Below are 13,239 nucleotides of genomic sequence, written 5' to 3' on the forward strand. Positions count from 1 at the left end.
TGCAGACTGTTTAAAAGATTTAACTACATTTGATTTTAATTTATTCAGCTATATACACTAATGAGATTAAAACATTTGAATACTTGTTTTAAACGTTAGTACATCTGTAGGTAATTTCTTCCCCACATTTAAAACACTTTATGTTAATGACAGTTTTTACGATATCCTTGAGGGTTGAAGTCACTAAGCATTCTTAGTTGTAGGTTAAGTGTTCTGTTCGTGCTACCCTTTTTGGCACATGGCAGATGTTAATGCCAAGCGGGTTTCAGTGTCAGATTTCAAAGGCGTGTTGATACAGGGGAAAACCTTCAGGATAAAATCTGATCAACTACAGTTTGTAGTAAAAGCTGGAAGAAATGTTTAGGATAAGGCAGGTGGAATAGTGGGAGTATTTTGTCTACATGTGTAAATGCTTAACATTTTGCCATCACATATGCAGCGTATTTCTTAAATAAGTTTAGATGGTGTACCCACCAAAGAACAACAGAACAAAAAGATGAAGTCATACTGTTATGGCTTTTATCATCAGCAGAAGGGGCAGCGTGCTTGTGTTTTCACTTCACTAATCAATTCCATGCCTTTAGGTATGTTTTCAACTTGTAGATATGGAAACTCATCAAGCATTAGAAAGTACAGGAAACATTACAATCAGTCAAACATGCAGTCTGGATTAGGTTTCTTTATTAAATTAGAAACAATAATTAAAAGCATATTTCAGCTCAGTTAAAGTCTGGTGTCAAGTAGATGCATACTGTGTAGCATGTGGGTTAATTACCTAAGGGATTAATTTAGTTGAATTAAATTTTATTTATGTAGCGCCAAATCACTACGATGGTCGCCTTAAGATGCTTTATCTTTACAATAATAGAGAGAAAACCCAGACAATAAGATGAGCCTCTAAGAATAAGCACTTGGCAACAGTGGGAGGGAAAAACCTCCTTTTAACAGGAAGAAACCTCTGGCAGAACAGGGCTTAGGGAGAGGCAGTGTTGCGACTTGCCAGGGATGAGTGGAGGATTACAGTTTATGCTTGTCGCTATCAGTTCTTCAGGAAAGAGGGATTTATTTATTTTTTCCTTTTGATTTTTTTCTTTGATACCTGTTGTTGAAGACAACAAGTTGAATGCATCATGCGTGAGTATAACGAGTTTTGGGTTGTGATGATGTCACAGTATTGCACACCTTAACATGAGCATTACAGTTGGGAGTTGGATTTTCAGTGCATTTGTGGAGGGTACAAACTCTTTACCCGGCGAGTCTTACCCGTGCTTTGCGGGTTGAACCACTAGATACAGCCTGCTGCTGAATGAGGTGTGTTTGCCTGACTTAATAACAGTGTTTGCAAAACTCCTGCTTCTGGTTTGTCTTTTAAAATTTCTAACATTCCAGTCACTGGATGGGGCTGAAAATAATGCCTCTCAGGGAGGCGCTTTTATGTCCCGTTTCTGTGGAATTTCTCTCTCTTCCCTGATGTGCTGCCATCCCTGCCAACCTACAGGACACACAGGTGTTGGGAAGCAGCCTCAAGGGTATTTGTGGGGTTTCTTGAGGTGCCAGATCGTGCTCATGGGCATTAAGATAGTATATGAGGCATGCCTTCTGTGATAGTTATGTATGATAATTACCAGGCAAAAGAAATTAAGTGTTTTATGCTGAAATAGAAGGAGCTGTAATAACTGAGACATTTCTGAGAGTTCTTACTTTGAACTTTATGGCTTTTTCCTTCCCCACATGGACTGGAGTGAACCGTCTGGAAAAGACATACAAGTTCATCAGCTAATAATCATACTTTACCAATGTTAAAGTACAATTTTTGTACATCTAAGGACCCTTGTGTTTGCCTTAAATTTAATTATAAAGGGAAATTATAATTTTATTATCTGGGCATCTACCTCTAAGTAGAGTGCTGCAATAAATCAGTGCTGAAGTGCTACTATTTGACTCAATGATGCTTAAGAATGATGGTCTGTTGATTTTATTTTATTTAAATTTTCATGTAAATGAAGAACATACCTATATATTGGGGAAAACAAAGTTTAGGGATCCCAGACTTAATGCTGTCTCCATGTCTGGACATTAGCATTGCAAACAGAGCGCAGACAGGCAGAAGATTTACTTGATACCAAAGACCAATTCCTATTTTATAAATTGTAAAGTCTGGAAGCATAAAGCTGCAAATTGTGGTGCAGATAGAGTGAATGGAATATTACAAACATGGAGCTAAAATGAGATGTGACACTTTGTGGCGGTGCGAGGTTTTATTACATAATCTCGCACCACCACACTGAAAACGTTTCTTGCTTCAGGAGGGACACAGAAAGCCTCCAAATGTTTGGCGTGTGTCCTTTCCCAGTTCTCTTTTGGTCAGACGATCAAATAAGGAAACAGTTTAGCTCATTCTGCTCATTGTCAACTTTGTTTTCACGCGGGACTGTGGTTTGGACCACAAATAAAATTTTTTTTAAAACCTTTCTTCAAATTCCAAAATATGATATAATTGTCAGGTGATCATCTGTTGCTCTCACGTGTCAAAGGGTGATGTATGTTTTTTGACTATTTTTCCCAGGCATTCTCTTACCTCAGTATTTTTTGTCTGCTTTTTAGAAAACTTTGCATTTTTCTCTTTAGGTTGTTCTTTTCTATTCTCCCAATGTTGCTGTTGAATATCGATTTGTGCTTTTAGTTTGCTGCCTTTCTTTGATTTTTAAGGAACACGTGGGAGCAATAAGGCACTTTATAGAAGAGTAATGAGATATTAGACTGCCTTCATGTTTAGTTGCTGCACGTTTTAAAATTTTGCATAAATTCTGAACTCATTAGATGCTAGACATGATCTTTCTCTTAATTTCACCCATTTATAAATAATAACGACTTTCTGTAACTATTATTTTTGTAGTAGTTTTTTGTATATCAGTCACTGGTGTCACTGATTGCTTTCAGTATAAAATGGTCAACATAGTTAGAGATTAGAACATTGTGGTTAAATTGAGCTACCACATACTTGTGCTGTAGTTATAGTTAAATTCAATTTGTTTTAAATGCAACACTGTGGCTCTGTTTTTGTTTCTGTTTTTCTTTCTAGTATGGCATTTGATGATGCATAGTGCCTCTTGACCTCCATGTAAATGTTAAGCCTAAGACACTTATGTGCGTCAGTCTCTTTTGGAAAAATTAGGATAATTTGCCTCCCTGTATTTTCTCATTGCCCTAACTGCTCCATGAGTCATTTCTCACTCCAGCAGTGCATCACTTTCCTTCGGTCCTGGACTTTGTCATTCAGGGTTAGTAATGAAAATCCAGCTGGAGGCTTTTGTTTCTTTCTTTTTTTCTTTCTTTTTAACATTTACCCTTTTCTAACACTTCCCCTTTAACCATGTCTCTCTAGGGTCTCTGTAAAAAATGCAAGCCTCTAAGCCTCTACTCTATTAGAGCTGTTCACTTTATATAACTACTGTGGGAAGCCTGTCTATTCCGTCAAGCATATATTTTGCCTTTGGTGTTTAAGAAGAGTTGGACACCCTGCTGTGCTAATTGCAGCAGTGATCTGACTTTGATGAGTGAGAAGTACGTGGGTGTCATAACATGCTCACAGATGCTTTTTGTGTCCCTACATACACTGGAAGAACAGTTTGCAGTTAAACATTGACCACAGGGTCCAAGCTGTCAGCAGAGCACTCTGTGTTCAGTTACAGGAAAGGCAGGAGGTGAAAGCACGAGCCAGTGGATTCCAGAGCGTCTATCTCAAAACCTTGAATTGCATAATCTTTACGAACCCCTTCCACTTGTCAGCTCTGTCAGCACAGAAGCTCCACATTTTGATTTGAGTTTGGCCCATTTTGAAAGTATTTAATTTGCTTGAGATACTCGAATGTTCCTGTCAAAATAGTTTTTTTTTTAAAAACTTTATTTTATTTTTTTATTATGTTGAAATATTGTAGTGGATCATATCTTTGTTTTAACCCTACAAACGTTTAATCAATGTTGGGTCTGTGACCAAATTTATAGATTTGAAAACAGACTTCATATTGATGCTCCATAGCTGAGGCCTTGGTATACAGCTGAAAGCATAGATTAGGAGGTTAACACAAAGAGTCGAGAAAATCATAAGAGTTAGGGTATGCTCCACACTCTAGGTTGTCTTTAACAAAACAATCATCAGACATGCCCTAAAAATAATTTCTGATCTTAGCTTTTAAGATCCACCAGTGCAGGTTCAATTTGCTTTAATAGTACTTTTTCTTCACTCTTTTATTAATATTTAGTACTTCTTAGTGTTTCCTTACAGTCTACTTTAATTAGTAGTACAATCTAAAAATGGCAAAGAAATTGAAATGACAACTCTGACAGTGCAGCTGCTATAAAATCACGAGATGAATGGTATGTCTGGACACTTAATGCAAGCAGCTGAGCTATAGCTAGATTTGAATTTCAAAATAATGCAGTGGATAATGATCTCCAACTCCGGTCACGTATAGGAGTAAAATAAACTCTTCCATATTTTCCATAATGAGCGGCACTGTATGCACCAGGGTATCCTCCAGCTCCGAGAGTGGCAGACTTCATTCCCTGGCAGACCATCAAGAGGTCCCTGCCTTAAGCCAGTGATGGCTACCAGGTGGCGTCTGCTGTCGTACAGCGGATGCAGGCCAGGCAGTGGCTGTCTGCTCACCCACCCCAAAAACCAGTAGGATAAACAGTACTGGAGGGATCGAAGCTAGATTAGGAAGAATAGTACTTTGTGTATGCACAGTTGGCCTTGTGGCAATGCTTCAAAGAAGCATTTCATGACACTGGAATGTAAAACAGTTGTGGTGCAGGTCAGAAAACAAAAACCACTTGTGCCAATGTATAGAGATTCCCTTCTTTCATCTTTTGCCAATTATTATGTGTTTTTGGCTTTTGGGTATACAAGTGAGTAAAAAAAAAAGCCAAAAATGCCACTTGCTATATAGGCTATAATTAATACCATATCTGTTATTCATAATAGATTCCTTACTTAAACGTATACTGATTTTGTGTACATACTTGCGTACATATGAAGTATATAAATAGTTAGCTGTTTAGAAGTTGTGTAATCCTTCTCTTTAAATGAGATCACTGTCCCCCGATGCTTGTTTCCATTGTTTAGGACAAAAATCAATTACAGCATGAGTTGGTTTCAGTTGAACTGAACAGAAAAAAGTAGAAGACCTGGCGTATTTAATTGGAAATATATTAAAATTGAATTTGTAGTTCAGCAGAAAACAATGTTTACAAATATCTTTGTCTACATAGCAACAGCAGCATTCCAATGAGGTAACTGTCAGGCTTTTTTTTGCCTGTTTTGGGCCACCGGAGACGCCTCGTTCTGTTGGCCTTTTGACCTGAAGGTGAGAAACCCAGGAGAAGGCATACTGCATCATTGTCCCAATGGAGTGATAATGTGGCGTAAACATAGGCGCAATGGTTTCTCTGGGCGATGCCTCAGTGACCCCCTCACACGCCTAACTTGCTTTGGGAGAGAGAAAAACAACATTCAAATGTCATCTAAAGTTATGCATTTGTTAAATAACCAGTATTAAATATTTCTTTCCTCTTTTCAAGTGCTGCATTCGTGATCACTGAACTTTCTCATCAGCTTTACAGCGATAGAGCAGAATTTTGTCTTTTCAGATAAATTGTTTCAAAGTCAAGGGACACTAAGTGTTTCCCTATGGTGCAACATCTGCTTGGTGATGGAACAACCGCCCTTTTGTCCTGATGTTTTTGGAGAAACAACAGAGACAATAGGCTAGTCAGATGGTGTCAAGGATGAGTTGAAGTATACATGTCTCAGGACAGTCCGGAACAAAACTGGTGAATGATGTAATCACTTTGTTTGCGTCCTTGCTTACCTCAACCACTGGTGCTTAACAAACACAGAGAATGAGAAGACCTTGTTTAATTTTGCCATGCTGGTCATCACTTCCATTGTGCAATGCTGAAAGATTTATATTCTGTATGTATTACAAGTTTGACTTTCAGTTTCTATATTGTCTATCAAAATATTATCAATAGTAGTGTTATTGTTTGGCTTTGAAGTCAGACTAATGAGGTCTACGCAGTAATTCAAATCCCTTTTTTCCCTCCCCGCTGTTTATTTGAATATTTCATTTGTAACGGGTCGTTCTTTTTCTAAGTGGCTATTCAGACAAACCCTCTTCCCTTGTCTTTGTCAACATCTGATGTCAAGATTCAGTAGTACAATGTTAGTTTTTTTTCTGACATTCAATCATGTTGCTATAAAAAAATGTAGAGTTGTAAAAATAGCTTTCAGTGTCAATCATTTCATGTTTTCCTGTGGCTGGTCTGTGAAGGGGACTGTTGGTTTGTAGAAAGACAAAACAAACAAATTAGTTCATGGTCCAAAATTTGGCCATGTTAATAGTATTTTCTACTATTAGGATGGCCCTGTTAAATATTCTACTTTTATAAAGGGCAGGTATTTGATCTGACAATAAACATTGTTGGTGTTGCTTGAATTCCAAACTTTTATGGTTTCAAGTGTTAATTACTGTGCCATTTGCAAGTGCTTTATATTCATATTTTTCTTTCTTAGTACATCTTAATACAGAAATTACTTTTGTTACCTGTTTTCAGTTTAGGCTTTACGCAGCATTGCCTACTGTCTGACACATTTTCCTATGAAATTAGCTCATCTTGGTTGTTTAGATCCATTTAATTTTTCAAATGTCCTTTGTATGGGAAATGTTTATTTTTAAGTAGTGTTCTCATCTTCACAATGGAGAAACCCCCCAAAACAAAACCAATAATGCTCGATAGTTAGGGTCTTTCTTTCAGGGAGCATTGATTGCATTTTGGCTGCCCCACAAATGAACAGTTGTTTGGACGCAAAGGCAAGACAAAGTCTCCGTCAGTCAGTGTCATTTTCCATCAGTGCATGTAGTGGTAGCAGTTGTTGGTTTGGCTAGCATCAGTCACATGAAGGATTCAAATTTTTAAATAGAGAGGTAAAAGACAAAGTATTTTTAAATCAAATACTACATAATAATGTCCTCTTTGTTTTCAGTATTTTTAGACTAAGGAATTAGATCGAGCACCTGGCAAGTAAAGGGATGGAAATCAGGAAGGCTCAAATGGATAGCTTCCTAATTAGATTTGATTGAGTCTAAAGTCTGATTTCTTTTCCTCCGCGAGGTTTGCATACAAATTAACCTCTGAGGAGGAAAATGTCTACAATTTATTCAAGGATCATGCTCTCTCTCATCACCAAAAAGCCAGGCCACTTTAGAGTTTAATTTTTTGTTCTTTTGTTACCCCTCAGCCAAAAAGGCTGATAGGATATTGTCGTCACCCTGCTGGGTGGGTGGCAGCCTGAACAGGCCAGCTTTGTGAATGCGATAACTCGAGAAGGAAGTCACCTAGAACTTTTAAATTGATACAATTTGAATACTAAAAGGGAAGCTACAGGGAAGCTGGTCAGAGTTGATGGGAAGATGGATTGAGCCAAATACATGGCAATCTTGGAAGAAAACCTCTTGGAGTCTGCAAAAGACTTGAGACTGGGGCGGAGGTTCACCTTCCAGCAGGACAATGACCCTAAACATAAAGCCAAGGCAACAATTGAATGGTTTAAAATAAAACATATCCATGTGTTAGAATGGCCCAGTCAAAGTCCAGATCTAAATCCAATCGAGAATCTGTGGCAAGATCTGAAAACTGCTGTTCACAAACGCTGTCCATCTTATCTGACTGAGCTGGAGCTGTTTTGCAAAGAAGAATGGGCAAGGACTTCAGTCTCTAGATGTGCAAAGCTGGTAGAGACAGACCCTTAAAGCCTGGCAGCTGTAACTGCAGCAAAAGGTGGTTCTACAAAGTATTGACTCAGGGGGCTGAATAATTACGCACACCCCACTTTTCAGTTATTTATTTGTAAAAAATGTTTGGAATCATGTATGATTTTCGTTCCACTTCTCACGTGTACAACACTTTGTGTTGGTCTTTCATGTGGAATTCCAATAAAAATGATTCATGTTTGTGGCTGTAATGTGAAAAAATGTGGGATGGTTCAAGGGGGCCGAATACTTTTGCAGCCACTGTAGGTTCAATAATAATTGGACAATTTTGATAATCAGAAAGATTGTTTTTAATAACTGGATTAACTTATGAAATGAACTCCAAGAAAAGATCTGGTCAGCATATCAGCCAAACCATGAGCCACTTTCTTTTTAATATTAGCTATCCAGAGTTCTAGCAGTGGTACAGTGCTCTGTTGTTTACAGTCAAGTGGCTTTGAAAATTCCTAATCATCATGTGGGCGTAACGGCAGAACTGTTGGTACTGTTTTTCTTCAGTCCTGATATAAGAGAGAAGAGAATCATTATCATCTTGCAAACTGCCAGGCTCCACCGTTTTTACATGTTTGTTATTGTACCAACATAAATGAGTGAATCTGCGATTGGACAAAAATAAAACTATTTCATGCGATTTAAGATGGGACTACTTGGTGTTTAGTGATTGTATGATGATCCTTTGATTCTTTTAAAATATCTTTTTCATTACTTGCACCTCTTTTTGGCTTTAATGTAGGTGTATATCCTTAGTTTTACATGTCTTTGTACATTTTTGTGGAAGAGCAACACAACAACAGTTTCAATCAGCTTTCTTTCTCGTTCATTTTTACACACCAGATTGGTAAAATTTCTTGGTGAGATGCGATAATATTGACAGCTTTACAGTCTCAAACCTCAGCACATGCACTTTTTGGTGACCTCTCCATATACCAAAGGTGCAATGTGTAAAAAGTTAGGAAGTGGTACTTGGGGCCCTGCACACATGAGAGGGTTTGACAGTGATATCAGTACATTTTCTGCTTGCTAATAATTTATTATTTTTTTTACTTGAGAGGAATGTTATGTGAGCATTGTCATCTGGATGTATTTAGACTGCATGTGCTTGGAGCTGGTAGCCAGATGGCTTTAACTGAGGGACAGTGAAATCTCCAGGGTCTGCAGGAGTGAAAGCCCTCCTTCTGATTTGCCATCCCAGATAAAGGCACATCTGGCCAGTTTTAACATATCTGTTTCTGTTAGGTAGGACATGGAGACTTGAGGTTTTTTTGTTCATTTTGAGGTTGAGAGTAAATTACAAACGACAGAAGAAGTAATTTTTTGGTTTGGTTTAAAATCAACAAGTATATACAACATACCTGTGTGATAATGTCAGGATTCTTCAGAATACTGGGTGGTAGTTGTGCCTAATTAAGAGCGTGGGATACTGCAACAGTGCCTGGCACCCTATCAAACTCCGTGAGAGTCACAGACAAACGTTATTTACTTAAAAGAAGCTTATTTTCATATTATGCAATCATAGTCTAATGGGATTTTCGTGAGGTCTGTCAAAGAACAATAATCACTGTTCTGCAAGATCGAGGGGATTGCTTGGTTTGATTCGTGATAGACCTACCTCTCTAAATCCAGCCTGTTCTCATTTACTGGGGGATTTAACTGATGTTTGCTCAAAGTTCCTGGCTTGTCACAAATATGGATAAATTATCCTGTGGTCTTGATTCCTTGAAATATGGACACTTGTGAAGATGCCCTTGGTGATGCATTTAAATGTACAGGATAGGCATAATTTTTCATTGTGCAGGGTTATCCAAGTGGTTTTTTGGTACCTTAAAGGCAAAGTGAATAGCGTAAAAAGCTCCTAGAAGTGACATAAACAGCAGTCTCATGATTGACAAACTCGTGCTTTAGTCTTGTGGCAGTTCTTCAACCTACAAACGCAGGCTTGCTATATAAAAGATAACTGTTACGTCTCAGCCTTCATCACTGCTGCGCAGGCACTAATGCTAAGGGAGACCTTCACTGTTTCACTGCAAACCCAGCTGCAAGTGTCAGGAAAAAATATATAAATTGGAATCACACAGGACGAGTACTTGCTAAAACTACAGTTCTTGTTGTACATGTTTCATATAAATGCCAGGTCTTTATCATCTAATAATGCCATGCTTATGGTATGTTTATGAACATTTTTAGTTAAATGTTTTATTAATATTGTGCATTAAAATCCAATCAATGTAATTTTCTGCAACAGATTACTACATTTATTTATTTATTTATTTTAAAAATTGTACCCATCATCACACAGGTCTGCACTAACGGGTCCTTTCAAGCTTTAGCATGACCCCTCGCAGCGCGGTTTCATCACAGTTTCTGGCCTTTACCCTTTGTCTAAGCAGATTTCTGACATGCATGCTCTAATGCCTGTCATCAGCTTTTGCTTGCTGTCCTCAGGAATTTCGCTGCATACCAGCACTTTTTGAAAGCTACATTTTACAGATGTATTGGCTGTGACTGCACACAGGTTTCTCAGTTGAGGAAGTATAATAGACTCGTGGTTCATATGAGTGTTTCCAGATGTGATGGCAGTGCGGGTCAGCGGTGGGCGCACAAACGGGAATTGTGACGTCTTGACAGGAAATCATCCTTTGTCAAACAAGCATGACACATGTCAATAGGTGCCTTTAGTTTTCCCAATAAACAACTTTGATTAAAGTATCAAACATTTATTTAACGTTTCCAAAATGCATTGAGAAAGGATGCATTGATGGCTGGCTGGGATAAGAATACCTCATCATTGTGTGAGCTGCTTTTCTTCTAGGATCATGGATAAAGCACATTTCTTAGTGTTAAGGATAGCTGGGATTTAGTGAGAGGTAGTGTGTTGATTAGCTTCATTAAGCAGCATAGAAGTCTTTGCTGGCACTTCCTGTGATTGGGATTTATACATCCATGTCATGTTTTCCAAACGGTGTCCCTTTGCCTTGTCTTTCTTTTTAGATAATACCTGCATGTCCTCATGCTTAACAGTAAAGCTCTGAAAGCCCTTGTTTTGTGTTCAGATTGGCCTAACAGTTTGCCATTGTTTTGTCATTTCTTTCAGCATCAACAATAAACTGCAGCAGCCAGAAGCAGCATCTGGGGTTCTGGAATATGCCATGAAACATTTTGGTGAGCTGGTGAGTACTTTTTCCATTTTCCAACCAGAAAAAAGAAGGAAAAACGTGTCCCAGGTTTTCTTTCGGATTGACACTTGGACAACTGTTGTTGTTGCAAACCCTGTAAAAATGTTATCCAATCTGTTAAATTTGGCTCAGTTCACAACTTAATTAGGTAAAAAAAAAATTGCATTTCCTGGTTTAGAAAGATGTGAGCATTTGGTCCAAGTAAAATAGCTCATAGTATGTAGGTGTAGCATGGTGTTAAAGTTACATTACACATTTAAAAATGTGATTCCGATAATAATAAAGATGTAAACCCATGCCTTGATTTGCTATAAACTCCACTGCTTTCTTTACATCTGGTAAGTCTAAAAAATTCTTGGATAATCAATTAGACCATACTGGCCAGTATTCACATACACTCAGACCCTTTTATTTCTTCAAACAGTTTTGGACTGAATATGTCTTTAGTGAGTTACATTGTATTAGGAATTCTGTCTGCACGTCTTCCTTTCCTTATTCTAATGTGGGGGTGATGGTTGTTTGAGGCAGATATCACCAGAACACCATGATCCTAATGTGCTGCATATGGAAAAGCCATCTGCTGTACTTATCAGGGGTTTACAGCAAGAGACAGAATTATGGACTCATTTGTCTAATTAAGATGAGGTTTGCATGTTCTTAAATTTTTACTTGCTTTGTCTGTCTGCTGTACATGACTCTTGGGCCCACTGGGCCCTTTTTATGATGCAAAATAATGTCATTTTTCATCTAAACAAAAAAGGAGCAATATTTCTCTCTTAATGACGAGCTTTTCCTGTGTGGGATGAGTCATTATAAAAGTTAAATGAACTGCTTTGTATTCTTTTGTTTTCACTCTACCATTGTAGAAAAATATTGGTTTTGTTTTTCAGATTTTTTTCTGTTCACATAGAGCACCACACCTCCTAAATGTTACTAGAAACTCGGTTGTTTCATGTTCTCCGTACATGGACCCGATCCATATTTGAAAATAAATGAAATAACTGTCAGAGTGGACATGCTTTGGATATGATTACACTGATTTTCCACACAAGTTACATAACAGGAAAAGAGCATTTGGTTATTTGGATCGGTCTCCCTCCCTTTTACCAAAGTTACGTCATTAACTAACTGTGGTTTTTCCTTTTTCCTCGAATGAATGTGCCAGAAAGGCACTTGAGGCACATTGACAATAAGTTGAGTAGACTGGTGTTATTCTGTTTTTATTTTGGATTTATTTATTTATTTATTTATTGGAGGGATATGATTTACTGATTCATTTATACTAATTGCAACAGTTGTGAACATGGATAGAGTCTGAAACTGTCTCCAAAATAACCAAAAATTTATAATAAGCCTTTTTTCCCTATTAGAGTAATTTGCCATTAGTTTCTTGGCATTGGCTGTCCCCAAAATCATATTTCCTTTGAGGTCATTGGATATTTGCAGCATCATAAATCATAAATGGGAATTAGTATCTCCACACCAAGAGAAAACAATAGAAACTTTAATAATTAATTGCGCTAAAACTTGGACATGAAGACAAGACTGATTAAATTTGATCTATATATAAGTATTGCCATTGCTCAGTCATTAATGCAATATTTTTGTTTAAGCCCTCAAACCAAAGCGTAGAGTCTGGGCTTTAAGCCTATATTCATACAACTGTCACTTCAATGTATATTGGTATAAATTTAAAATTACAATGGCAGCCGGTATAGCTCAGTGGGTTAAGCAGGTGAACCATAGGCTAATGCAGAGGTTAGGGATAGACTCTGACTTGAGATCACTGAGTGCGTTTCCTCTCACTGCGCTTTCTCCCAGTTTCTCTGTCTTCTCTCCTGTAAGAATTCACACCTGATTTTATAATCTGAGTTTTATAACTAATCAACACACTACCACTCACTAGATACCAGCCCTCCCTGATTTGTATATAAAATGACTTTTCTTTGCCTTAGAGAGCAGGTTTTCTGTTTCTCTGTGAAAACTTGGTAAAGACTCAGTGAGAAGAGTTTCACTCTGGACCTTTGTTAATGTGCTGACCATGTGGAAAGCTTTACCATGGGAGAATGCAATGTTTTCCTGATTAGTATACACTTCAGGAACCCTCACAGTAAAGTGTGTGCTTAATCATTCGTGCATGGCTCCCTAAAGAAGTCCTGGAAGTCATTGGTAGATGCAACAGGTCCAGGATTGCTTGTTGAAGTAGAAAATGTCAGCCATACAGCACAGTA

At 37.8% G+C, this 13,239-nt stretch overlaps 1 protein-coding gene across 3 annotated transcripts in view; it reads left to right on the plus strand.

The window, feature by feature from the left end:
• mtor (mechanistic target of rapamycin kinase) overlaps positions 1 to 13,239 on the plus strand; it is a 75,241-nt gene that overhangs the window by 30,884 nt on the left and 31,118 nt on the right. For all 3 annotated transcript variants that reach the window (XM_085261187.1, XM_085261189.1, XM_085261188.1), the window contains one exon: positions 10,927 to 11,002. In XM_085261187.1, the coding sequence (XP_085117313.1) occupies positions 10,927 to 11,002 (76 nt within the window). The remainder of the gene's footprint in view (positions 1 to 10,926; positions 11,003 to 13,239) is intronic.

This window comes from Mchenga conophoros, linkage group LG20 (assembly GCF_057382185.1).
Source record: "Mchenga conophoros isolate Kocher_MC1m ecotype Shallow Benthic linkage group LG20, M_conophoros_male_GT1.1, whole genome shotgun sequence".
Taxonomy (NCBI): Eukaryota; Metazoa; Chordata; class Actinopteri; order Cichliformes; family Cichlidae; genus Mchenga; species Mchenga conophoros.